General features: G+C 44.3%; 2 protein-coding genes across 2 annotated transcripts in view; one reads left to right on the forward strand and one right to left on the reverse strand.

The window, feature by feature from the left end:
* The window catches only part of FBXO36 (F-box protein 36), a 60,050-nt gene that overhangs the window by 26,831 nt on the left and 7,418 nt on the right, over nucleotides 1-25,801 (forward strand). The window contains exons 2-3 of the mRNA XM_080670673.1: nucleotides 14,225-14,333; nucleotides 22,895-23,067. Of these exons, the coding sequence (XP_080526799.1) occupies nucleotides 14,225-14,333; nucleotides 22,895-23,067 (282 nt within the window). The remainder of the gene's footprint in view (nucleotides 1-14,224; nucleotides 14,334-22,894; nucleotides 23,068-25,801) is intronic.
* On the reverse strand, nucleotides 2,571-7,330 carry LOC308249514 (uncharacterized protein FAM241A-like; the record flags this gene model as incomplete). The annotated part of the gene is made up of 2 exons (XM_080671108.1): nucleotides 2,571-2,937; nucleotides 7,269-7,330. The coding sequence occupies 2 exons, from the start codon at nucleotides 7,328-7,330 to the stop codon at nucleotides 2,571-2,573; spliced, it is 429 nt and encodes a 142-aa protein (XP_080527234.1).

Raw genomic sequence — 25,801 nt, forward strand, 5'->3', positions numbered from 1 at the left:
GGACAGAGAAGGTAGCCCCCGTATCGACCAGAAAGGAGACCGGCTTACCCACTACCTTGAGCGTTACCCTGGGCTCGGTGAGGGTGATGGGGGTCGTCGAGTCTGGGCATCTTCAGTGTTCGGCCAGTCTTCAGCGGCGGGTTATGACCTGGAAGGACGGCCCCTCTACGCTGAGACGCAGAGGGCCCGTCACTTTTCCAGGGGCAGTCACTTTTACTGCACGCCGGGCAGGGCTTGGTTGGAGCCAGGGGCCGGGGCACTGCTTTACCCAGTGGCCTTCGTTTCCGCACTTGAAGCATTCTCCAGGTGGTATTCGTCCTCTCTTGACCCCCACCAAGCACAGTCCCCTTTGGACCATGCGTGGCTGCCGTCAGCCTCAGAGCTGCAACCAAGGCTTGGGTTTGCAGGTTCACCTTCTGTCGAAGGCGGGCTTATTCAGCCTGCTCCTCACGAGCATTAAAATCTTAAAGGCCGTATTCACTGGATCTTGGACCAGGGTCTGAGAAGGTGTTAGGGGAGGGGGTGGTGGAGCAGGCAGCGGGCATGGGCCAGAGGAGGAGGAGGAGCACAGCGGCGGATGGCCACACCAGGCTGGGCCTGCGGGGATGGGCTGTGGGAGGTCTCAGTAACTTTATTTAAAGAGAGGGGTTGGACTTGCTGTTTCAAGATGGCGGTCCCTATGGGAATGGCAAGCCATGTGGCCAGAGAGGGGCGAGACTTGCTGTTTCAAGATGCCGCCCCCATGGGAACAGCAGGCCATGTGGCCAGAGAGGGGCGGGACTTGTTGTTTCAAGATGGCGGTCCCCATGGGAATGGCAAGCCATGCGGCCAACATGGCGGCTGCTCACAATACACAAGGGAAGAGCAAACCAAAATTTCTACAGACAAACAGAAATCTCACTAAGCTGCTTGAGCGGCCAGCGGGGCAGTGGGCAGGTGGCTCTCGCGCTGCACGGTGGCCTCTGCTTGGCTCGCGGCCCAAGGCGGCAACAGTGGTTCCCGCAGCAGAGGCCGCCAGTTTGGAAAGGGGCAGCCACGGCGAAGGAGAAGGAGGAGGAAGAGAGGGAGCAGAAGGTGGGGCAATGAGAGTGGGAGAGGTGGAGATGAAAGATCAGCTGGGTCAAAAGAGAAGACAGAGAAAGGGGCTGAGGACCAGTTTGAGGGAGTGAAGAAGACTTTGCAAGGAGGATCTGATGAGTGGAACATGAGGAGTAAAGCGAGGGGCAGGAGTGAAGGGCCACTTCCCAGTTTGCCGGCAGAAATTACTGAGGTCGGTGAGGATGTTAAAATCAAAAGTCCCATTTTTGGGCCATCTGGACCCATTCCAATTCATACTGAGGCCATGCCACGTTAAGAAGTAAATGAGGCATTTAGGATGCAGATCCTGGGACAGACCTAGCTTAGCCAGATTGGTGAGGAGACACCCTAGAGATGTGCTAGGATCCGGTTTAGATTTTTGATTACCCATACTAAAACCTGGGGTCAGTAGCCAAGGCTAAGGACCAGCGTCCCAGTCATTGAGCCAAGGCTATGGACGGGGAACCCGAGGGACAGCAGGGGACGTCTCCCCTACCTCCTGGGATCCGGACGGAGGCCAAAAGGCCAGAGAACCGAGGGGGCGACAGGAACGTCTCCGCTGCCTCCCCAGGTTTGGAACCTCTCCTGGAGAGGCCCGGAAGGCAATCTCTGACACGGGCAGTGGTTTACGGACAGAGATGCCAGAAAAACAATCGCCAGGAATCAGCATGGGCTGAGACTTACTGCTGACGCTGCCAAGCCGGGGGGAGAAGCCTGAGGGTCCTGAGCCACAAGGAGAGAAGAGGGGGGCACCCTGGACCGTGAACAGTCAAATGGGATGCTCGCCCCTCCCAGGTTTCACGGCATCAAATGTAAGGTTTGAGGTGCAGGAAACGGGAGTCGTAGACCAAGGCATGTTAAAAGAGGAAGTTTATTCCACACTAACAAGAGAGATTCATTATGAAGGAGGGTAGAAAAACCAGGATTAGAGGAGGAGGAGGAGAAGGACCCAGCCGGGCTGTCTCGCAGACTGGGGAGAGCAGCAAGACGTGCAGAGGTGAACACGGCTTTTGAGGGGAGAAACAGGAAGGGGTGGGGCCCAGGGAGGAACGGGAAGGGGTGGGGCCCAGGGCACTCGGCACGCGCTGATTGGTGGTTCAATGTCTCGGGGATGTCCCGGTGGCAGACGCAGGTTATGTCATACTCTGCCCACCAGTTGGGGGAAGGGAGGATCTATCATGTATCCTGTTATTTTCCCTGCTCACTTGGTGGTGGTATTTAAGATTTGGCATGGGAACAGGGATATTTAAAAATGGGCACAGATTATAGTATTAAAACAAGATTTTGAATAAGCTACAAGATGTATATTGAACCCTGTTATAATCAAGAGTTGAGTTTTATTTTAAACAATATCCACTTATAATTATATTATAAAACAGCACATAATTTGAAACAAGGCAAACTTTTTGGCTTTCATGTAGTGAAATATATAACTTCACTACTTATACATATATGGCTACCAAATGTCAACCAACAGCTCATTCGGCTATATTTCAGTGTTGTACATAAATAATGACAATGCAAAGAACAACAACTAGTCCAAAGGCTTGTAGACCAAAGAACCACAGCATAACCCAAAAGAAAACGACGATCACAGGTTCCACAATCCGTTCTCCAAGGTACATCCTCGTAAAGCCCATGTTGGTGAGGATTTTGTTCAGTTCACCAAAAAGTGTTCCCATCTTTTTGTAGTCGTCTCCAACAGGATCGCCAGCGTGGTTCTGTGATTCTTTGCAATCCTGCCTGCGCTTCTCCTGCGGCCGCCCGCTCCGCTGGGGGCTCGCCCTGGGCTTCCCTTCGGTCCCCGCCGCCTGCTCGGCCAGGCCAGTGCGTCCCAGTCCTTGCGCAGTCACCACCTTTCTGCAGAAAGGGCCAGGCAGTGAATCGCGAGGCTGTGCCACCACCGGAGGGGACCCACCGGCACCCAAAGCTTTTGCTGCTGACAGCGGTGGTCTCCCCGCTGCGGCTGCCGGCCCAAGCCGGGAATCAGGAGTTCCTTCCTTTTTACAGCAACGTAGTATTCCATTGTGTAGATGTACCACAGTTTTTTAATCCACTCATCTGCTTAGTCTGTTTCCAAATCTTAGCTATTGTAAATTGTGCTGCTATGAACATAGGGGTGCTTATATCCTTTTTGATTGGTGTTTCTAGTTTCTTGGGATATATTCCTAGAAGTGGGATCACTAGGTCAAATGGGAGTTCCATTTTTAATTTTTTGAGGAAACTCCATACTGTTCTCCACAGTGGCTGCACCAGTCTGCATTCCCACCAGCAGTGCATGAGGGTTTCTTTTTCTCCGCATCCTCGCCAGCACTTGTCGTTTGTTGATTTGTTGATGATTGCCATTCTGACAGGTATAAAATGGTACCTCATTGTCGTTTTGATTTGCATCTCTCAGATGATTAGTGACTTTGAGCATGCTTCAATATATCTCTTGGCTTTCTCAATGTCCTCTTTCAAAAAGTATCTGTTTAGGTCCGTTGCCCATTTTTTGATTGGGTTGTTTATTTTCCTTTTGTTAAGTTGTATGAGTTCCCTGTAAATGTTGGAGATTAAACCCATATTGGAGATAACATTGGCTAATATGTTCTCTCATGCAGTGGGCTTTCTTGTTGTTTTGTTGATGGTTTCTTTTGCTGTGCAGAAGCTTTTTATTTTGATGTAGTCCCATTTGTTTATTTTTCCCTTAGTCTCCATTGCCCTAGGAACTGTATCAGTAAAGATATTGCTACGACATATGTCTGAGATTTTGCTGTCTGTGGATTCCTCTAAGATTTTTATGGTTTCCTGTCTTACGTTTAAGTTCTTCATCCATTTTGAGTTTACTTTTTGTGTATGGTGTAAATTGGTGGTCTAGTTTCATTTTTTTGCATTTATCTGTCCAATTTTCCCAAGACCATTTGTTGAAGAGACTGTCTTGACTCCATAGTCTGCTCTTGCCTCCTTTGTCAAATATTAAGCATAGTGGTTTGGGTTGATTTCTGGGTTTTCTGCTCTATTCCATTGGTCTATATGTCTGTTCTTGTGCCAGTACCAGGCAGTTTTGAGCACTGTGGCTTTGTGATACAGCTTGATATCTAGTATTGAGATCTCTCCTATATTGTTCTTCTTTCTCAGGATTGCTGCAGCTATTCGGGGTCTTTTTTTATTCCAGATGAATTTTTGGAGAGTTTATTCTTCTCTGACCTTTCTTGATTTCATTTCAGCCATTTACTGGCTGTGTGCCCTTGGATAAGTCAGTGTATTAATTTATTCAGCAAGCACTTATTGATTTCAACTCTGTGCCTTTCACTGTGGGCATTCTGCAGGGTTTTTTTTGGCAAAAGCCTCTAAGTCTTGGAGATTGCTAAAAGGTTAACAAGTACTCATAGTTTAGTGGGCTACCTTCCCTGCTGAATAAAATTCTCCAGATACCCTGAAGCTCAGTGGGTTGTGGGCCATAGAAGGCCCTACTGGATATGAAGAAGGGCTTCTGGGCCATCCTGTGCAAACACAGGGAGATGTTACAAGGCAAGGAATCTTTGGAGAGCTTCAGCCCTGGAATCTGGGAATATTCTGGAAAGAACATGAAGCCAGGGAAGGTGTCAAATGCTGCAGAGAAGTATAGTGAAACAAAGATGGGTGTGCCCTTAGGTATGGAAGTTCGGAGGATCCTGGTAACATCTGCAAGATGGATTCATTAACATGATGAGTGTGAATAAAATGGGGAAATAAAAGTAAGGAAACTTGACGATTTTTCCAAGAGACTTGTTTATAAAGGGAAAGATCTGAACAGGCTCAAGTTGTGGGGATAGCATGGTCAAAGAATTGTTATTGTTAGAAAGGAGAGGTTTAAGCATGTTTAAAGCTACAAGAAGGAGCTAATGGAAAGGGAGAAGATGACATAGAATCTTGCTTGGAAGGGCTACATGGGGCATACTGAGTGAGCAGCAAAGCAGTTTACCAGCTCCTGTATCTCAGCATCTGATTCTGAAGGGCTCAAATGACACTAGCCAGGACCACCCTACTTAAAATGGAACCCCACCCCCAACGCATGACTCCCTATCTTCTCTTCCTAGTTTATTTTTCTTCACATTTATGAGGTTCTAACACACTCTGAAATATATTTGTTTTGTTTATTGTTCATCATCCTCCCCATAGAATGTAATTTCCATGGGGGCAGGGATTTGTCTGTTTAACTAAATTAGAACAATGCAATGCTCTGTGTGCTTCTGGAATGTGGAATGAATGAAATGCTATCACTTCTCAGTACATCAATCATACCCCCATCAAATGGAAGTAAACAACCCATCCAATGCCAAATATTATGATTTGTGGATTAGCAGCCTTTGGATTATAAACACCACTGCTCCCCTACATAATGGACATTGAAAAGTTAAAGCTTTTTGTCATTCCAGAAAGGCAACATGTTGAACATGCGTTACAGATTTAGAGGCTTTGGGGTCAGATAGACCTGGATCAAACCCCAATGAGTAATAAAAGAGTTAAGGCAAGTTTTTCTAAACTTCCTTGAGTCTTAATTTATTCCTCTGTAAAATAAACAATGACAGGGTTGCTGTAAAGAATAAAGTCTAAAGCCGAGTGCCTGGTAGGCACTCAATAAGATCTGTTATTATTTTACCATTATCATTTTGGGAGCTGTATCAGTGTGCTACGGCTGCCATAACAAAATACCACAGCCACAGCCAGGGGAGGGGGCAGGAGGGCTTAAACAATAGAAATTTATGTTCTCACAGTTTTGAAAATTAAAAGTCCAACATTAAGGTGGTGGCAGATTTGGTTTCTTCTCCTGAGGTCTCTCCTTGGCTTGCAGATGGCCACCCTCTTGCTGTGTCCTCCCAGGGTCTTTCCTCTGTGCATGTGCATCTTATAAGGACACCATTCATATTAGATTAGGGCTCCACCTTTATGACTTCATTGAACCTTAATTATCTATTCAAAGGCCCTATATCCAAATATAGTCTCATCGTGGGTTAAGCTTCAGCATAGAATTTGGGCATGGGGGGAACACAATTCAGTCCATAACAGAAGCTGAAGAAGATTTTGTAAAGTATATCCAATTTTGATATATTTAATAAGAAATATTTAATACCCATCAACAAAAGTGCTTTACTGGTTGTTCTTTTGACTAGCAGATAAGCTCTGAAAAGGGCATAGATGTAACTATTTGGTAGCAGGTGTTCATTTTACAAACAAGAAGAAAAGAAACCCTAAGGAAAAGGGAAACATTCCTGAGAGAAGGCACAGAAATAAAACTATGACGTGGCCCCTTACTGACTGGTAAGGCTCTTCCTGAGAAGAGCAGTGATAGGGAATGGGTAAATAACCAGGTGGGATATAACCAGCTCCCACCCAGAAACTTGGGGGAAATTTTTAAAATAAATTTTTTACCAAAGTGAAAGCACATACACCTTTGAGTTGTTAATAGTAATTTTATGAAGAAGCAATTTACAGGATTAGAGGCAGATGTGCTCTGTGAAGTAAAAGCATAAATGCTTGGGCCATCCTACCTGCTTAGTCACTTTCTTGCCCATATCCAGGAAGGTTTTGGAGAGAGGGTTCTAGGTTGTTTGATTAATTTTTTGTTTATGGTTTTTTTCTGGGCATTGTTCCAGAAAATATACTAATGCAAAAAAAAAAAAAAAAAAAAAAAAAGCTCCACTTGTATCTATATTTAGAGCTGCTTGTTTTTCTTCCTTTCTTTTCCTTTATTCTTTCTTTTCTTTTCTTTTTATCTTATTGTTTATAGAGTACTTTGAATTACTTTGAGATTTTTTAGTATGCCCATCTGGCAGACACACATAGTGTTTTGGGGCCAGGCCTCTGCAGAGCATGTGTTAGAACTGACTGGCATGGCCCTGTCTCCACTGACCTTCGGCACTTGGGAATGGTCTCACCATCTGCAGACTTAGAACATTGTGAGTGTCATCAAGTTCTTCAACTGGAGCTGCAAGAGTGGATCTGTGCTTCTTCCAAATCAGTGGAACTACATCTGTGTTCTTGACCTGTTATGTTATCAAATTCCAGTAATGATTTTATAGGAAAGGAAAATAAAGATGTATCTAGAACTCCGCTAAGCACATTTCATTCCATTGTAATCATCCCAGAACCTATGAGCATATGAGCAGGCAAGCAGAGATTATGAGACCTGCCCAAGGTCACCCTGCTAGGTCCCTGCAGGCCCAAAATACCTGCTTGGTTGCTCTGAAGCCACATTTGTGTCTTCACACTGTAGGACCACAGTCCGTGACATTCCATCCACTTATACGTGATAGGCTAGTATGTTTTCTCCTCTTACTGCTATGTGACTTCCTCCCACCCCCTTAGTCAGTATTTATGTAGGATTTTGTCCTCATTTTCTTTTGAAAGCATTTTTTAAAATTTCACATTTGTTTATTCATGAACCTTTACTTCATCAGCAAATCTTGAACATACCCATAGTCCATAATACTGTATATTGTATTCATTATTTGCTCTAAATCTAACATTTAATTTTGCAAAACATACTTTGGTTTTTGAAATTTCCACTTAATATAAAATTACTTATATTGATCAGGTCTCTCAAAATATATTATTTTTATTTAATTTTATTATTTTTTAAAAATTAAGTATAGTTGGCATACAGTGTTCTTTTGGAAAGATTTTTATCACCAGGATATATAGTTTTCTTACTTATTCTCCTTCCTTGGTGCAAAATCTTATGCAAATTTGTCTTTCAGGAAACCTGCCTAATGTGAGATTGTTTCTGAGGTAGTAGCCAAGACTTTATCCTATCTAATAAAAGAGTAATATGGTAATTGACCATCACTGGGATGCCCACAGCCAATCAGGAGGGAATATGCAAATTAGCAGGACAAAGATGGCGGCAGCCACGGAGCCAGCTGGAGCGGGCGGGAGGCTTGGGTCACCCCCGGAGATGGAGGAAGCCAAGCTTCCCACTCGCCTGGGCTGGCTGCCGAATGAGGGGCCTGTGGGCGGTGGCCACGGAGCAGGCTGGAGCCAGGGGGAGGCTTGGGTCGCCCCTGGTGATGGAGGAAGCCAAGCTTCCTCCATCACCAGGGGCGATTCTAGCTTCCCGCCTGCCCTGGCCGGCCACTGAAGGAGGGGCCTGTGGGCAGTGGCCATGGAGCTGGCCTGAGTGCGTGGGGGGCTTGGGTCCCCCAGGCCAGCCGCCGAGGGAGGGGCCTGCAAACAGCCCTCAGCCCCTCACCCAGGCTGGCCAGGCACTCCAGCAGGGACCCCCACCCTGAAGGGGGTGTGGCCAGCCTGAAAACAGCCCTCAGCCCCTCACCCAGGCTGGCCAAGCCCCCCCAGCAGGGACTCTCACCCCAATGGGGGCGTGACAGGCCTGCAAACCACAACAAGCCCCTCGCCCAGGCCATCCCGCCCCCCAAGGGAACCCCCACCCTGATCTGGGACACGCTTCAGGGCAAACCAGCCAGCCCCTACCCATACACCAGGCCTCTATCTATACTAATTAAAGGGTAATATGCTAATTAGACTGGGAAACCTTCCAGGAGACCTTCCGGACGTTCTTTTGGACAAAGTCATGGTGGCGGGGCCGAGGTAGAGGCGGTTAGGGGCTAAGAGGGGAGGGCAGTTGTGGGTGATCAGGCCAGGATGGGACGGTAGTTGTGGGTGATCAGGCTGGTGGGGGGGGGGGCCATTGGGGGTGATCAGGCCAGCGGGGGAGGGGGCAGTTGGGGGTGAGCAGGCCAGCAGGGGAGCAGTTAGGCATCAATCAGGCTGGCAGGGGAGCAGTTAGGGTGCAATCAGGCTGGCAGGCAGAAGCGGTTAGGGACAATCAGGCAGGCAGGCAGGTGAGCGGTTAGGAGCCAGCAGTCCCGGATTGTGAGAGGGATGTCCGACTGCTGGTTTAGGCCCAATCCCCCGAGGGGTCCCAGATTGGAGAGGGTGCAGGCCGGGTTGAGGGACACCTCCCTTCAAGTGCACGAATTCCATGCACTGGGCCTCTGGTATACATATATATGAATTAAAATAAGCTAATACCATAATAGCACTCAATTGACAAATATTTGGGGGATACATCTGAACTCAACTTCCTTCAAGGTACATATTCTGTGAGACAGTAGCATTGATTGCCAAGCTGATGCCCCTCCTCCCTGCATATGTAAACATTTCTCTTCCTATCTTTGGATTAGTGGTGTGTGTATTTTTGAGTTTTTAAGCAAATGATTATTCATGTTATTCTATGTGTGTTTTTTTACATATTATTTTGTTGGGTGCAGAGTATTCCAGCATCTAAATGTGCTATAATTACTTAACTACTCCCAACTATTGGACCCTTAGTTTGGTTCTGATTTGTCATTACCATAATTAACCTATGACAAACATTCTTACATAAAAAACATTGTACACATCTCTGATAAATTCCTTAGGATAAACTCTTACAAGTAGACTGTCTGGGTCAAAGGGCATGGATGACCTTAAAATTTTTGATTTGCCAAACAAACTCACATTCCTCTCAAAGATTATTAAGGGCCCCCATTTTCCTTCTCTTCACCAACAAGTTTTGCCACTTCAAAAAAAAAAAAAAAAATCTTTACCAGTCTTAAACAATAAGTGGTAGAAAACACCTGTCTCCTACATTGTTCTGGTAAGTAAGTACAGTATGGGGAAGGTAATCAAGTCTTGACAAGGCTAAGTTGTGATTCTGAATATGAGGTTTCTGTGGACTGCTCTAGAGTTAGAGTATGAAGATTATATACAAAGAAAGCTTCTTGCCTCAGAACAGACTCTGTGTGTGTGAATCATCAGTGAGGAGGCTTGGATTCTGGTTCTAGCCAGTCAGGTTTCCTCAGGCTAGTTTTATATTCTTGCAGTTTACCTTAAATACTTCAAAGGAGCCAGCAGCATGCTTATCTATGTGGGTAAGTCAGCTTGAATCTGTGCTTCGGGATCCACCCTTCAGAGGCCATAATGCAGGCACTTCAGATATGGCCTTCTAAGTAAAACAGTACCAGAGGAAATTAATTAATTAGTATAAGGAATGTCAGAAATAATTTTTCATTGATGAGATGAATGGTGTGTGAGATATGAAGCTGACAAAGATTGTACAAGTGTGTCTCTGCCTTTTTTTGAGCAATGTAAGTGAGTTTGGTAACTTAATGTTTCTGGAGTAGCGCCCTATCTAGAACTCCATTTGTTCCCGACTCCTCCACTTAATCAGGCATTTAGTTGCTTGATCTGGCTAGAAGGGTAGCTGATTATGTTACTACTAGAGACCTGGTGCACGAAATTCGTGCACATTAAAAGGGGATTAATTAGAGGAAATAATTTAATATTGCTATTTGCCCTTTCTCTATAATAGAAGTGTCAGAGATGAAAGAAAATTAGTAAAATGTATATGAAAACCTTCCTCCTGTCAGAGTCTGGGGCACACCACGGGACCCAGAGTCAAGTCTCCACCCACCCACATGCACCTCAAAATCACCTGAGACCCAGCCCCAGCCCCCCCACCCCACATTGGGCTAGATCCAGACCCAGCCAGTCCCACCTTGTCAAGCCCTGTCAGGCAGGGGGTGTAGCCTCAGGTCCCCTGGCCCGGTGCTAGGATGGGGGGCGTGGCCTGAGGTCCCCCAGCCCAGACCGGGGAGGGGGGCATGCCTTGAGGTCCTCCATCAAGCCCCACCAGGTGGGGGACAGGCCTAAGATCCCCTGTCAAGCCCCACTGGGTGGGGGGCATGGCCTGAGTTCCCCCGTCAAGCCCTGCCAGGCAGGTCCCCTGGCCCAGCACCGGGAGGGGGGCGCAGCTTCAGGTCCTCTGTCAAGCCCTGCTGGGTGGGGGCTTGGCCTGAGTTCCTCTGACCTTGAGGTCTCCCATCAAGCCCTGCTGGGTGAGAGGCACAGCCTGAGGTCCCCTGTCAAGCTCAGGCAGGCAGGGGGGTTCAGCCTCAGGTTCCCTGGCCTGGTGCTGGGGCAGGGGTTGTGGCCTGAGGTCCCCTGTCAAGCCCAGACAGGCAGGGGGGTGCAGCCTCAGGTCCCCTGGCCTGGTGCTGGGGCGGGGGGTGTGGCCTGAGGTCCCCCAGCCTAGTGCCGGGGTGCGGCCTGAAGTCCCCTGTCAAGCCCCACCTGGTGGGGGGCGCGGCCTGACGTCCCCTGTCCTGGTGCTGGGGCAGGGGGAGCAGCCTGAGGTCCCCTAGCCCAGCACCAGGTCGGGAAGCGCACCTTGAGGTCCCCTGTCAAGCCCCACCAGGCGGGGGGTGTGGCCTCAGGTGTGGCCTGAGGTCCCCCAGTCTGATGCCAGGGCGGGGGGCGCAACTTGAGGTCCCCTGTCAAGCCCTGCCAGGTGAGGGGCGTGGCCTGAGGTCCCCTGTCAAGCCCTGCTGTGTGGGGAGCATGGCCTGAGGTCCCCTGTCAAGCTCCACGGGGGCAGGGAAGGGCGTAGCCTCAGGTCCCTGCTGATTGCTGGATAAGGTTCATTATGGGAACTTGGCCTCAGCTGTGGGTGTAGCCATCTTTGTGATGGAGTGATGGTCAATTAGCATATTCCCTATTTATTAGATAGGATAATACAGGTGCACTTGCCCCAGAGAGAAACTTTCCTGGGAAGGTTCCCATGGAGTGCAAAATAAGACAGCGAGGGGGGAACTCCACTGAGCTTCCGGAAACATGTTTTGGACTCTAATGGTGCCTGCCTGGTGATAAATATCTTTCCTGTGGCAGAATTCAACCCCAGACTTGCTTTCATTGTAACGTAACACCTGGGAGTAAGGTTGTGAGGAAGAAGACTTATCATTTCTAACTTCACCTCTGAAACTTTTTGCTCATCTCTGTGTGTTGCAGAAGGAATAAATTATTTGACTTCCCAATTAGTTCTAAAAGTTTTAGATGATGTGGTAAAAGAACTTAGCATTTGATTCAGGTTGCCTGGCATAATCATTCAATAGAAAGGAAATGTTATTTATAATATTTAATATTAATTTTAATGATGCTTAATAGAAAGTGAATGAAAAGGAAATTGAAGAGCAAAGAGAATAAACAAGTTTGAGAGGCCTTTCTTACTCCAAAATTCACGTTCTTTCTACTGTAATACTTGATACCCCTCTGATATGAAGTGAATTGTGTCCTCCAGAAATTTCTAGGTTGAAGCCCTAACCCCCAATGCAACTGTATTTGGGGATAGGACCTTTGAATAGATAATTAAGGTTCAATGAAGTCATAAAGGTGGAGCCCTAATCCAATATGAATGGTGTCCTTATAAGAAGAGGCACCAGGGATGCACATGCACAGAGGGAAGGCCTTGGGAGGACACAGCAAGAGGGTGGTTGGCTAGCTGCAAGCCAAGGAAAGAGGCCTCAGGAGAAGAAACCAAACCTGCCACCACTTTGATGTTGGACTTCTAACCTCCAGAACTATGAGAACATAAATTTCTGTTGTTTTAAGTCCCCCATTCTGTGGTATTTTGTAATGGCAGCCCTATCGACTGATACACCCTCACCTTTGTGAGATGGGGCAGAAAGATGCTTAAGAGTGCAATTGTGCTGAGGTTCCTGCTCAGGAAAATCAAAAGTGGCAGGCTAAGAGATTTTCTGAAAAGAATCAGCGACCACAATTTTGTGAGATTATGGAGTTTTGTAACTTACACATGTGGGGTTTTTTTCATCTTTTTTAGTAAATAGAACCAAATCTAAATGAAAATCACCCTTTAATTCATTCAGCAAGTATTTATTGAGGACCTACTTTCTATCAGGCAAGTTACTAGGTAAGTTGGTATCAAAGGTCTCTACCCTCAGGAGAGTTCAGTTATCTTTCAGACATCAGGGAAGAAGGGCCTAGGAGGGGAAAAGGGCACAGGCTAATACGGCAGAGGGAGACAGCCCCAGGAGAGGAAAGCTGGAGAGCCTGGGCCCACAGGCAAGGGAGTGGGGAGAAAGTAAGAGGTTGGGCAGTTCAAAGCCTGGGGGACAGTGGTAGAAAACTAGTAGAGACCAAGGTGGTGGCTCAAGAGGGTTCACTCAGGACCAGGGAGGACCCCTGGGAGTGCTGGGTGAGTGGGGATGGGGAAGAGGAAACTGTAAAAGAGGTCCATGCCAGGGCTGGTGTGACTCAGTGATTGAGCATTGACTTATGAACCAGGAGCTCACGGTTCGATTAGGGCACATGCCTGTGTTGCAGGCTGATCCCCAGTAGGGGATGTGCAGGAGGCAACCAATCAATGATTCTCTCTCATCATTGATGTCTCTCTCTCTCCCCCTCCCTTCCTCTCTGAAATCAATAAAATAAAATAAAAATAAAAATTTAAAAAGAGGCCCCCCTAGCAAGTTTTCACCTGCTTAACAATTTTGCCTGAAGCCAAGCAATTTATCTGTATTGTCTCCTTAATCATCTTCCCTGGTAGCCCTAGTGCAGAAATAGTTTAACTTGTTGCTCAAGTTGATGGAAGTTTTGTCATCTTAATTAACTACCCCATTCCATTACAGGTTGGAAAATGTGAGGTAAGTAGGAAAAGTTCAAGAGGCTTCTCAATAAGCCTGGTAGTTGACACTGCCATGAAGTCAACATAGAGCTTCAGTGCAGTCCATAACCATGAAAATGAAGTTTGCTTCAGATAAATCAAAATGCTTATAGAAGTCAAATGGACTATCAGCAGATCCATTACCAAATGCTTATAGAAGTCAAATGGACTATCAGCAGATCCATTACCAAGAAGTGTCCTGTGCAATGACCCTTTCATGCATCAAACAATGCATAGTGGTGCTTTCCTGGCCCTGTTCCTGAAACTGTCCCTCTCTAGGGGAACAGTATTCCTCACCTGGTCTGTCCTATAGACAGGAAGGAAGGCAGAGGGAGGAGCAATGACTTTGGAATTGGCTCCCCAGGTTAGAGAATCTGTGCTCTCAGAGATCTTTAAGAAACAGTCATTTGGCTCTGGGTGATTTTAACATTGATTGACTTGATAGATTTTTAAGATTCCCTCTAGCACTTTGAGTCTGTGACCCTGATGAGTAGGAAAATGTTCACTGATGCACAGACCTCACTTCTCATTTCATATGTGATGCCATATTGCCAAGTTATAGCTGATGTTGGACCCAGGCTTTTGTGCCCACCAGAGTGATTGTTACCAGACCATAGCTGTTGGTATTTACATCAGTTTTAATTCAGATCACCTTCTATTCAATCACAGGTCATCTTTAGATGGTGGAAGATTTCTTTAAGGAGTGGGTATCAATCAACAAAACCTGGAGAAGTAAAAGAATCTCATGAAGACTTCCTAGAGAATTCACATCTTCAGAGTAAGGAAGGGAGCATGCTATGCACTTATTGCTGTTAAGTTCCCTTTAGTGATTAATTTGGCAGAGAAGGATCAAAGACATAATTTGAAATATCAATATCATTCTGTACTTAATTCAATACAGTAGATATAGTAGAACATTGGATTCTTACAGCAAGTACTTATAAAATTCATTATTGGCTTAAAAAGAACCATGTTGGGGAAAGACTGTCCACGTTTCATGACTAAAAATCAGGCCAGGCCATCCTTCCTTATTTAATACAGAGGTATGTGGTTACAAAATAAATTAGGAAACACTTTTCTTTTTCAAGTTTAGATCCATTTTATTTTCTAAGCCCTGTGGTACCTAACCCAGAACTAGATGTTTAGTGGTGCTGAATATTCATCAGCAGACCATGTGATTTTCAGACTGACTTCCACAAAACCCAGAGATGGGGGTTGAGCAGAACAGATTGGAGGTGATTGTCTTCTAAGTAGGCTTAAGGGCCAAGTCCTCACCGGCCTCTTGCTTGCCCCAGGCACCTCCAACACCCCTACCTGCTCGCCCCCTCAGATAAGAAACTGGGGGGAGGGTAACATCAGGTTCAGGATAACCACTTGTGGGTTTCCTGATCCTGAAGGAATGGGCAATAAAGTGGGAATTTAAGGGTCAGACTGAAGCCTGACCCTGCCCCCCCCCCCCAAACCCTCCTTTCTGGAGAGGAGAGTGGAGGGATTCAGTCAAGGAGTGCACCCACACTGGCTTTTAAAACTGCAGTTTGGAGAGTGGCTCATTTCAGGGCTACCTGGGGGCCTTTCTCCAGGAGTGGGGCTGAGATACCAAATTAAATTGGCCTGGTGAGTTCAAAAGCTCAGTTCAAAAGCTTCCGTTTCTCACTTTTTAGACCTGCAGTATCCCAGCAGAGGGGAGACCTCCAAACCACACTGCTATTCGTCCCCCTCCTCCCCTTGGTTCTCAGGGAACCCCTCAGAAAGGCCTCTCTGCAGCAGAAGGAAGGGTGCACTGTGGCACAGAGCAGGATCAGGGGTGCTGCCTCCATCCAGCATGGTGTGTAATCAGCTCTTAATCCCTGGTTGCTGCTGCTGTTAAGAAAATTATGTTTGCCTAGGTTTCCATCCCATCTTTTGTCATAGTTCCAAGATCTCCCCACCAAAATTTTTCTCATCCAAAGTAATTCTGCTTAAATCATTGGTGACATGTCTAGAAATCTGGGTTAATCTTGGTGGCATCCTTGGCAAAGGACCTGACCTGTGTCACTCTTGCTTCCTTGGCTTCTCAGTAGCACTTAGCTCAAGCTGACATTTTCTTCCCTGACTCCCAAGGCATTTCTCTTGATTCTCCTCCTGCTTCATTGGCCCCATCTCAGTCCCCTTGCTGGTCCTCCTCAACTCTCCAAATCTAAATGCTGGAGCCCAGGTTCAGTTCTTGTGTCTCTTCCCTTGTCTGTCTATACTCCCTGAGAGATTGGATCAAGGCTCTGGCTTTAAATGCCACCCGTAAACAGACAAGCCCCTCATCTCCAGCCTGTACCTCTCTCAGAACTCCATACTCAGAAATGTATCTAGCTGCCCTCTCAACATCTCACTTAAATATGTAGTAGCCTCTCAAATATAACATGTCCAAAAATAGCTCCTGATGGTTCCCTAAACCCCTCCCAGAAAATGTCAGCCAAAGATTCTACAGTTACCTTTGATTCCATTCTTCTCTTACATGCTAGATTGAATCCATCGATATAACTAGAATCCAAACTATAGTGACCCCCAATGATGCCCACCAACCAATATTCACACTTTTGTGTAATCCCCTCCCACACTGTATCTAGGTCAGCTGTGCGACCAACAGAACTTGGCAGAAGTGATGGTATGTCACGTATGAGATTAAGTTATAAATGCAAAATCGGCCTTTTCTCTCTTTTCTCCCTTTCTCTCTCCCTTTCATCACTTGCTCTGGGGGAAGCCAGCTACCATGTCTGAGGCAACTCTGTGGGATAGGCCCATGTGGTGAAGAATCGAGGCCTTCACTCTACAGCAATGCGCATGAGTTTTTTTTTAGAAGAGGGTCTTCCAGCCTTAGGCCTCAGATGATGCAACCCATGACATCTTGACTGTAACCTCATGAGAGGCAAACCCCAACCCAGAACCATCCAATTAAGCCACTTCTAGATTCCTGAACCTCAGAAACTGAGATAATAAATGTCTATTGTGTTAAGCCAGTAAACTTTGGGGTAATTTGTTAACAACTATAGATAATAAACAAATGAATGCTTCTAACCATCTCTACTTCTGGTCCAACCAAGGACAACCTCTCTCCCAGATCATTGTACCAGCCTTCCATCTGGTCTCACTCTTTCCACCCTTGCCCCACAGTACTTTGCTCAGCAGCCATTATTTCAACGTTTGTTATAAAATGAGACTTTGTTAATATATTGGTGTCACAATATTTCAATTTTGAGTAATTTAAAATCCTTGCAGGACATTTGGTCCTATTCAAAATGTCCACACTTAGAAACTGTCCCTGGGTTCACATAGCCCATAATGCTTTTTTCTACTTTTGGTTTATGGGATTAATACCTTAAAAATACTATCATATTTCATTGGCCCAATAATTGTGTTGTGGCTGTATTGCCAATTATAACCCTTCTTGGCTGGGTAGTCTGGCTGGTAATGGCCCGTGGGATTAGGCAGGTGGGTTGGGGTTTGAATCTTTCAGGAGAACTGGACTTATATAAACTATGAACCAAATGTCTCCTGACATGTTGGAGAGGACTGAATGTCCACTAATCTTCAAAACTTATATAAAACTAGAGGCCCGGTACACAAAAATTGTGCACTGGGGTGGGGGAGGGCTGTCCCTCAGCCCAGCCTGCACCCTCTCCAATCTGCAACATCCCTCTCACAATCTGGGACTGCTGGCTCTCAACCACTCACCTGCCTAGCTGCCTAATTGCCCCTAACCACTCTGCCTGCCAGCCTGATAGCCCCCTAACTGCTCCCCTGCCGGCCTAATTGACAACCGCTCCCCTGCCAGCATGATTGACACCTAACTGCTCCCCTGCTGGCCCAGTCACCCCCAACTGCCCTCCCCTGCAGGCCATCTTATGACAATGTGGGGGCGGCTATCTTGTGATGACGTGGGGTGGCCATCTTGTGGAAGCCATCTTGTGATGATGTGGGGCAACCATCTTGTGACAACATGGGGGTGGCCATCTTGTGATGATGTAGGAGCAGCCATCTTGTGACAACATGGGGGTGGCCATCTTGTGATGTGAGGGTGTGATGGTCAATTTGCATATCACTTCTTTATTATATAGGATGCCTGTTACTTCACTATATTCACAAATTTCCCCCTCACTCAAAGCTGCTGTATTAATTATACTCTATCCACCAAGACACAGGAGTTTTCTTATACCTTTGCCATCACTAATTAGATACTGCTATCTTTTTTCATCCTTTCCAGTCAAATAGTGAAATCAATATCTTGTCTAATTAGCATTATCCTGATAATGAGTAAGTTGAGCCTCCTGTCATGTTTAATTGCCATTTATATTCTTTCTGTAATTTGCCTGTTTGTATTCTTTGTCCATTTGTCTGTGAATTTTGAAGTTTTGTTTTTTTCTTTCTGAGACCTTTAACAATCTGAGGAAGTCTATAGATTTTCTTCCCAAGTTAAATAAATAAGAAGAATCAGGAAATTAGCTATTGAAAATTTTAAAAAATGTTTAGTTTAAGATAAAAATGTGCCAATGTAAACTCAATTGAAAGTGCTGATTTATGGGTTAAGATTGAATCCAACTTAAAAATAAGTTGTTTTCCAACTTATGTTTATTTTAAAGTTGGTTGTCCATTTTAAAGTCAGTTGCTTAGACCTTTGAATGTGTTCTAAGTGGTGGTTAAGTATTTAGGGTAATCCACAAAAATCCCTGTGATAAAACCAAATGACAACTATACTCTCTGAACCAAATGTCGAAGGTTTCTTATTTTGAGTATTGCATGTGAAAGGAAGTGTGGGAGATATCGTTTTGATGTCAGAATTTTTTAATTCCCTTGGACATTTAGATGATTGTGGGGAGAATGCGACTGAATGTTTGAAATGAGAACTATAATGAAAAATTGGTAATACTAATAAACACGAATATCATGAAATACTGAGTTCTAGATCCTAGGGGTATCGGTACAGCAGGAATGGAAAGTGGGGAAGAATAGCCCTTCTTTTCAGCCTGGGCCAATCCCATGTATAGATCCATAATCCATTTTCTCTAGGTCCTTTCTCCAGCCTTACATCTCAGCCTTGGACCTGCATTTTCTCCTGCCTAACTACCACCTCTGACTGCTCCTCTGATCAGCCACTCCCTGTCTTCAGCCTGGATTCTTAGAATTTCTGCAGACCTGGGGTCAGTCTGTGAGTGGAGGGTGGGATGGGAGAGTGTTAGGGCAGAAGCACTATAAGGCAGCATGGAGCCAGTTTCCTGTATATCCTCCTAGAAATTGTCTGTGCATATATACAACACACGCTAACAGAAAAAGAAGAATCTTATACCTTGTGTTCTATACTTTGACCTTTCAAAGATTTTAAATTTAGAAATATCTTACACCTACAAAACAGAACAGAAAGTAATACCCAACACCACTAACTGAAAATGTTAACATTAGACACATTTACTTCATTTTAGCCAGATTACCAAATACGTTGGTGAAGTTGCTCAGAGTATCCTCTCCTTTCTATGTCAATAGTATCTGTAGTGATGTTTTCTTTTTAATTCCTTAATCATGGTAATCTGTGCACCCCTCCCCCTTTTTTGTCTTGATGAATCTTGTTGAAAAGTTACTCATTTTATTATTTTTTTCAAAGAACTAACTTTTAGCTCTACTGATTTTCTCCATTTTAGTTATTGATTTCTGCTCTTACCTTTATTATTATTTCCTTCCTACCATTTTCTTTAGGTCTGATTTGTTGTTCTCTTTCTAGTTTCCTGAGATGGAAGCTTAATCATTGTTTTTAGCCATCTCCCCCCACTAAATGCTCTTTAATTGCTTCTTTATCTGTATTAGGTAAGTTTTGTTAAATTGTATCTTTAGTCTCATTCACATTAAAATATTTTCTAAATTTCATTTTGATTGCTTCTTTGACTCATAAATTATTTTAAAACATTCTGTTTAATTTCCAGGTAGTTGGGATTTTTTTGTTACTTTCCCTTCCCCCAACTTCTGGCTTAATTGCATGTGATCAGAGAATCTACTCTGAATGGTTTTAATTTTGTGTCATCCTTTCTCGGGGTCATATTAATATTCTCTTTATCATCCCAGTTTTATTATACATGCTGCTGAAGTGAGCACCATATTTATTAATATCTTTTAAAAATCGTTAAAAAGTTACATATACAGTCAAATTTCTACTTCTTACCTATATATTTCCCCTTTATTCTCTCCTAGTAACTGTTCTAAAGTTGGTATCATTTCTAAACATATTTATTATACATAGTTACAACTATATGTAAATAATACATACTATTTTTATACTTAAAATTAAACATAAATGATATCATACTATATAGTTTTTTTAACTTTGTTTTATCAGTCAACACTGTTTCTAAGATTTATCCATGTTGATATATGTGGATCTAATTAATTCATTTCAATGGTCAATATTATTCTATTCCATTATAAACCATAGTTTATTCAATCATTTCCCCTACTGAGGGTAGTTGGGTATACTAGTTTAGAAGCATTAAATCTGCCTGGTGAATTATTTCTTTTACCAATAAGTAATGGTCTTTCTTATCACCAATACTGAATTTTACTTTAAAGTATATCTTGTCTGCTAGTAATACATTTTTCTTTTGGTTTGAATTGGTCTTTTTCTATACTGTTACTTACACTTTTCCATATCATTGTTTTAGCATGTCTCTTATAAATAGCAAATAGGCAGAAGTACTTGTGTGTATGCATGTGTTATTTATCTGGGAGTCTTTTACCTTGCCTGATTAGTTCATTTACATTGATAATGATTACCACTGTGCCAGTAATTTCTATCGTCTTATTTTGGTTTTTATCTTTTTAAAAAATATATATGTTTATTGATTTCAGAGAGGAAGGGAGAAGGATAGAAAGATAGAAATATCAATGATGAGAGAGAATCATCAATGGACTGCCTTCTGCATGCCCTCCACTGGGGATTGAGCCCACAATCCAGGCATGTGTCCTTGACTGGAATCGAACCTGGGACCCTTCAGTCCACAGGCCGATGCTCTATCCACTGAGCTAAACTGGCTAGGGCTATGCTTTTATCTCATTATACTTTTTCTTTGCTTTTTTGTTTGGCTCCCATTTTCTCCTTTCTTTTTGTTTTCTTTATTCTATTTTTTCCCCTTAAAACAGAGTTGGCATTTGCCCCTACCTTGCACGTGTGGCTGTGTGACCTACTTTTGCTCAGTAAGATGTGAGCTCAAGTTCTTTCATAGAGCTCCCCAGAAGGGCCCTTCAGACAGGGACAGACCCAGCTTCCATGGACATTTTTGTTCATTGCCCTGCCCCTTTTACCTGCTGCACCCTGGTTGATGTCTTGGTATGGGAACCATCTTAGCATGACCCCAAGGTTGAGAGCCACAACCTAGAATGTGAAACAGATAAAAGGACCCTGGGACATTAATAACTTAATAGAGCTCTGGCAGCAGTCTGTGCAGCCTACCTTCAGAATCTAACTGTGTGAGGGAAAAAGAAAAATCCTAGTTGTTAAGCCACCTTAAACTGAGTTTTCAGTTTTGTTCAGCTGTGAACCAATCTCCAACTGACTACAGAGCAACTATTTTGGAAGTTACATATTTTTTTCTCCCTTCCCTTCTCCCTTTCTCCCTTCATCCCCCCTTCTTCCCCATCTCCCTCCCTTCTTTTCTAGATTTTAAAAAATTTCACTGGTAATATGGGTTTATTATAGTGGTAAACAAAAGCCTTCACAGCTGAAAGCTTTTTTAAAAGAAAGGGTTTGTTGAGCCTTATGCCAGCCAGAAAAAGGACCAGGTCCTGGGGCGTGCAGCCTACCCACAGCCCGATGGAGAAGACTACAAGTCTGCCAAATTGGAATTGACTGGTTCTTTTCTACATTAAGTTTGGGGAAGAAAGATGAAAGTTGTTTTGCAAGAATTTACAGGCTATAGATAAAGGGGTGGGAGAAGGTGAAGCAGGCGAGTTCTGGGACAGGTGCAGAGCCCAGGAGGAAGAAATGTTGGCTTTTTTGTATTGGTTACGGGCAACAGTCTGGAAAGTTAATGCATAAGCAAGATGCTGTGGTGTTAATGGCAGCTATTCTCTGGATAATCTCTGGAATAGCTGCCTGGAAGTTAGTTCAAAGTTTCAGCATACACTCGGGAATGGAAGCAGTCTTTTGTTGGTTTTGCCCTGTAGTTGTTAACTGATTAACCTTTTGTGTCTCTTCCTACCACCCTCTGGTCTGCTGTAATTTAATTTAGGACATCGCAGAATTTTTTCTTGTCAGTAGAAAGATTAGAAAATACAGACAAACAAAAAAGTAAAAGTCTCCCTCCAGATTTAACCACTGTTAAAATTTGAATATGTATCCTTCCAATCATGTTTTCCTATTTATTAGCTATTTTTTGGTTATTCGGGGAGCTTGGGTTAAAAAAACACCTCATTGCCCTTTATATTGAATATGTGAGGTTGATGATGATATTGGTTGATTCTTTGTGAACTGTTTCCTAATTTGAAAATCACAAAAACGGTATGAAAAATATTGGGCAAAAGTTAACACAATTTTCATGAAATATTCATCTGTTTTTCTCTTTGCCTCTATTTTTTTCCTACCATGTAAAGATAAAGAGTAAAAAGAAGGTAAAGAGGGCCCTGGCTGGTGTGGCTCAATTGGGTGAGCGTCATCCCAGGCACCAAAAGGTTACTGGTTCGATTTCTGGTCAGGGCACATTCAGGGTTGCAGGCTTGGTCCCAGGTAGGAGACGTGGAGGAAGCAGCCTATCCATGCTGTGCTCTCACATCGATGGTGTTTCTTCTCCCTTCCTCTCTCTCTAAAAATCAGTAAACTATTTTTTTTTTAAGAAGGTAAAGAGGAAGAAAGAAACTTTGTTGGAGAAGCTACATATAACAAGAGAATAATAATTAAACAAAATTAAGAGATACATATTTCGGACCCATCTGGGGAGAGAAGAGATGGCAGAAAAACTACATGAACCAGCATCTGTGCCCAGTCGGGAGGTTGTGAGGGTGGAGATGATGTTGCTGAGACTGGTTAAGTCAGATGTCTGGACTGGAATTTATGCTGATGAGATCAAGGGGATGCAGTCCATCACTGTGTTACACACTGAGTGTCCCTAAAAGGTTCTGATCCTCGGGCAGGGGTAGCAATGGGAAACAATTGCCTCCAAATGCAGCCCACGGGGCCCACAGGCAGCTTGGTGAAAGTAGGAATGACTCAGCATAATCTAATGGCACTCTCAGGGAAAAAGTGTCCCAACGCCTGCATTTTACTGATAATATCAAGTTTTATGTGACTGCACATGATAATCATCTTGGTTTGTTGTTTTCTTTGAATTACAGTTCAAATTGCCTTGGTATTTGGTGCAAGAATATTGGACTATGTCTTCAATTTGTGTGAAGGTAGAATTGACTTCCTTGAGCGGCTCTCAGACAATTTGCTCATGAGTATTATTTCTTATCTGGACATTGAAGATATTGCCAGCCTTTCTCTTACATCACACAGATTTTCAAAGGTAATGGTCAAATATTTTGTGTCCATAAAGAATTTTTCTTGTGCTTTGTTAAAGTTCTTTTTCTGTATTTTTTAAAATATCGCAGTGGTTTATTACTTGCATTTATTTCAGCAAGCATATGTTAAATATTTACTTTAAAATTTTTGTAAAAATATGTTTTCATTGATTTCAGAGAGAGGAAGGGAGAGATAGAGAGAGATAGAAACATCAATGATGAGAGAAAATCGATTGGCTATCTCCTGAACGCCCCCTATGGGGCCTGAAACCCGGGCATGTGCCCTGACCTAGAATCTAACCAATGCATGTGATGATGCTCAACCAACTGAGCCACTCTGGCCAGATCTCTTAAATTCTTTATTTCATTTCATTCTAAAAAAACTGTATGATATAGATCCTGTTTTTCATTCTTACTTTAGGGATAAGGAAGCTAAGAATCAGCAAGATTAACTTGTCCAGGGTCCTACAGCCAGTGAAGGGCAGAATTGAGATTCCCAGGCAATCTGTCATCCAGTCGGTGGGCTAGTGTCATAAATTTTCCACTAAGGGACATGTGCAGTCAGCAAGTGGTCACCGAGTTCCTGCTGTGGGCCAGGCACTGTGCTGGGTGCTAGGTGCTAGGAACTTGAAGGTGGCAAGATTGACATGGTCCCTGCATTCAAGGAGCTTACACCTCAACGAGGGACAGAGGCAATACACAATGAACTGTCTGGACAGTGTCAGCTGTGATGAGTGCTCAGGGGACTGGCGTGGGGTACTGTGAGACATAATTTACTTGGAGCTTCCCTGAAGAAGGGTCATTTACTGGACCAGTAGGGGTTAGCCAGGCTGAGTGGGAAGCAACTTAGTTAGGCAGAGGGAGCTGAGTGCCAGAGACCCTGAAGAGTGAAGAACAATAAGGCAGTGCTGCTAGAGCAGAGATGAAGCTGGAGAGGCTGGGGGGGTTGGCGGGGGCGGGCGCTGAGCGGGGATGGGGCAGATGACAGGGATGTGGTCAGGTGCTGTTTTAATGGATCCTGTTGAAAACGAGAGCTGCAAGGTCACCTTTATGAGACAGAAAGGTTTCTAGGTCAGACCTGACTCTGCAGCAATGGGTCTGTCTTGAAAGCATAACGATAAACGTGGAGACACAGTGTGTGGATTCAGGGGTGGAATGGGGCCCTAGCCCAGGAGAGCCTGTGGTGCCATCCCATCGTCAAGATAGGAAGTTTCCACTTATCAAACTTCATGCCACCAGCAATCAGGACCTTGCAGCTGCCAGTCCTTGATCTGACTATGTCGACCAAGTCACAGAGCCTCCATGGACAAGTTCCCGTAGGGCTGGTGGGCTGACTGTTTATATTTCTCTGGGCAAACCACTCCTCTGGGAGCCTGGCTAATAGAAGCAAACCCCTGAAAGGCGAACCCTGGGATTTAGTAAGCTCACTAAGCTAATGCTGCCTGTGGGAACCTGCCTGGGGGCTTGCTGGCTGGCTCCTGTGGCACTGGGCATTGATACTCTGCTGTTTTTGCAAACTGCAGCAGAGTAGACCTGAGGAAATCCCCTACAGCTAGATGAGAAGGCCGAGGCACAGAAAGGGGAGGGACAGTCATGACTAGTATATAATAAACATGTTCATCTTGACACTGAGGAAGAAAACGTCTCCTCCGTCACATTTTGGCTATGGAGAAACAAGACTTCCCTCGTGCCCTTTGACCTTGATTCCCAAGTCTGGCCACATGGAAGAAGCACCCAGGGAGCAGTGGAACTGGTGATGTCAGGTCCAGCCCCGAGGGCCTGATTCCGCAGGGCTGAGGTGAACCCAGCATCTGTGCTCTTAACATCTTTTCTTGTGTTTACAGTAACCCGAATCTAAGAGTCCAGTCCAAGAATTTGAACCATGGATATTAAAGTTGTCCAGATAAAATATCTCAAGAGATGCTAAAAGGCTGGAAGCTTGGGGTAGGAGAGGGACTTTCCTATCTTTACTGTGTACTGTGTGTGTTTTAAGTCCACAGGAGGCCAGAGAGCTAGGTTCTGTTCTTAGCTCAGCCACTTCCCATCATGAGCCTTTAGCGGGTGTACCCTTATCCTCTCTGAGCTTTAATTTCCCCATTTGTAAAAGGAGAGGTTTTAAGGAGATAAGCCCTAGGATTCCTTTCAAATTTATGTATATTAAGTTTATAGGTTATATATGTTAAATTCATGTACTACCACGAGGGGGCGCTAAGCCCACAGTTTGCTGTGCTTGGAATCAAAGTAACTGGAACCATAGTCAGGGTGGATACCTCGAGTTTTGCAACCTGGCATCTACCAAGTAAAAAAGCCCCAGGGTTTGGTAGTCTTAGATGGGGCTATTTTATGACCAACTTATAATACAAAACAAAACTGTAAATATTTTCAGTATAAAATGAGTCAAATGAAATTACACTGGTGGAAATTTCAGCTCTCTTGAGAATTCTTTCTCTTCTCCCAAAACCTCATAGTTTTCTCCCATGAAATGTGTTTACTGGAAACGGGATAGTCATCTATGCTAGTATTAAAGTTTAAACCTTTTAAAGGAACAGATCTGTTTTGTTTTTAATATTTTGACACTTTCTAACTTTTTCCTTTGCTGTTTATTTATTTATTTATTTATTTATTTATTTATTTTTAATTTTTTTTTTTTTACAAACCCTTGTGTCGAGGGCTGACTTTCTTTTTTTTTATATATATTTTATTGATTTTTTTTACAGAGAGGAAGGGAGAGGGATAGAG

This window comes from Plecotus auritus (genome assembly GCF_963455305.1).
Source record: "Plecotus auritus genome assembly, chromosome: 5".
NCBI classification, from domain to species: domain Eukaryota; kingdom Metazoa; phylum Chordata; class Mammalia; order Chiroptera; family Vespertilionidae; genus Plecotus; species Plecotus auritus.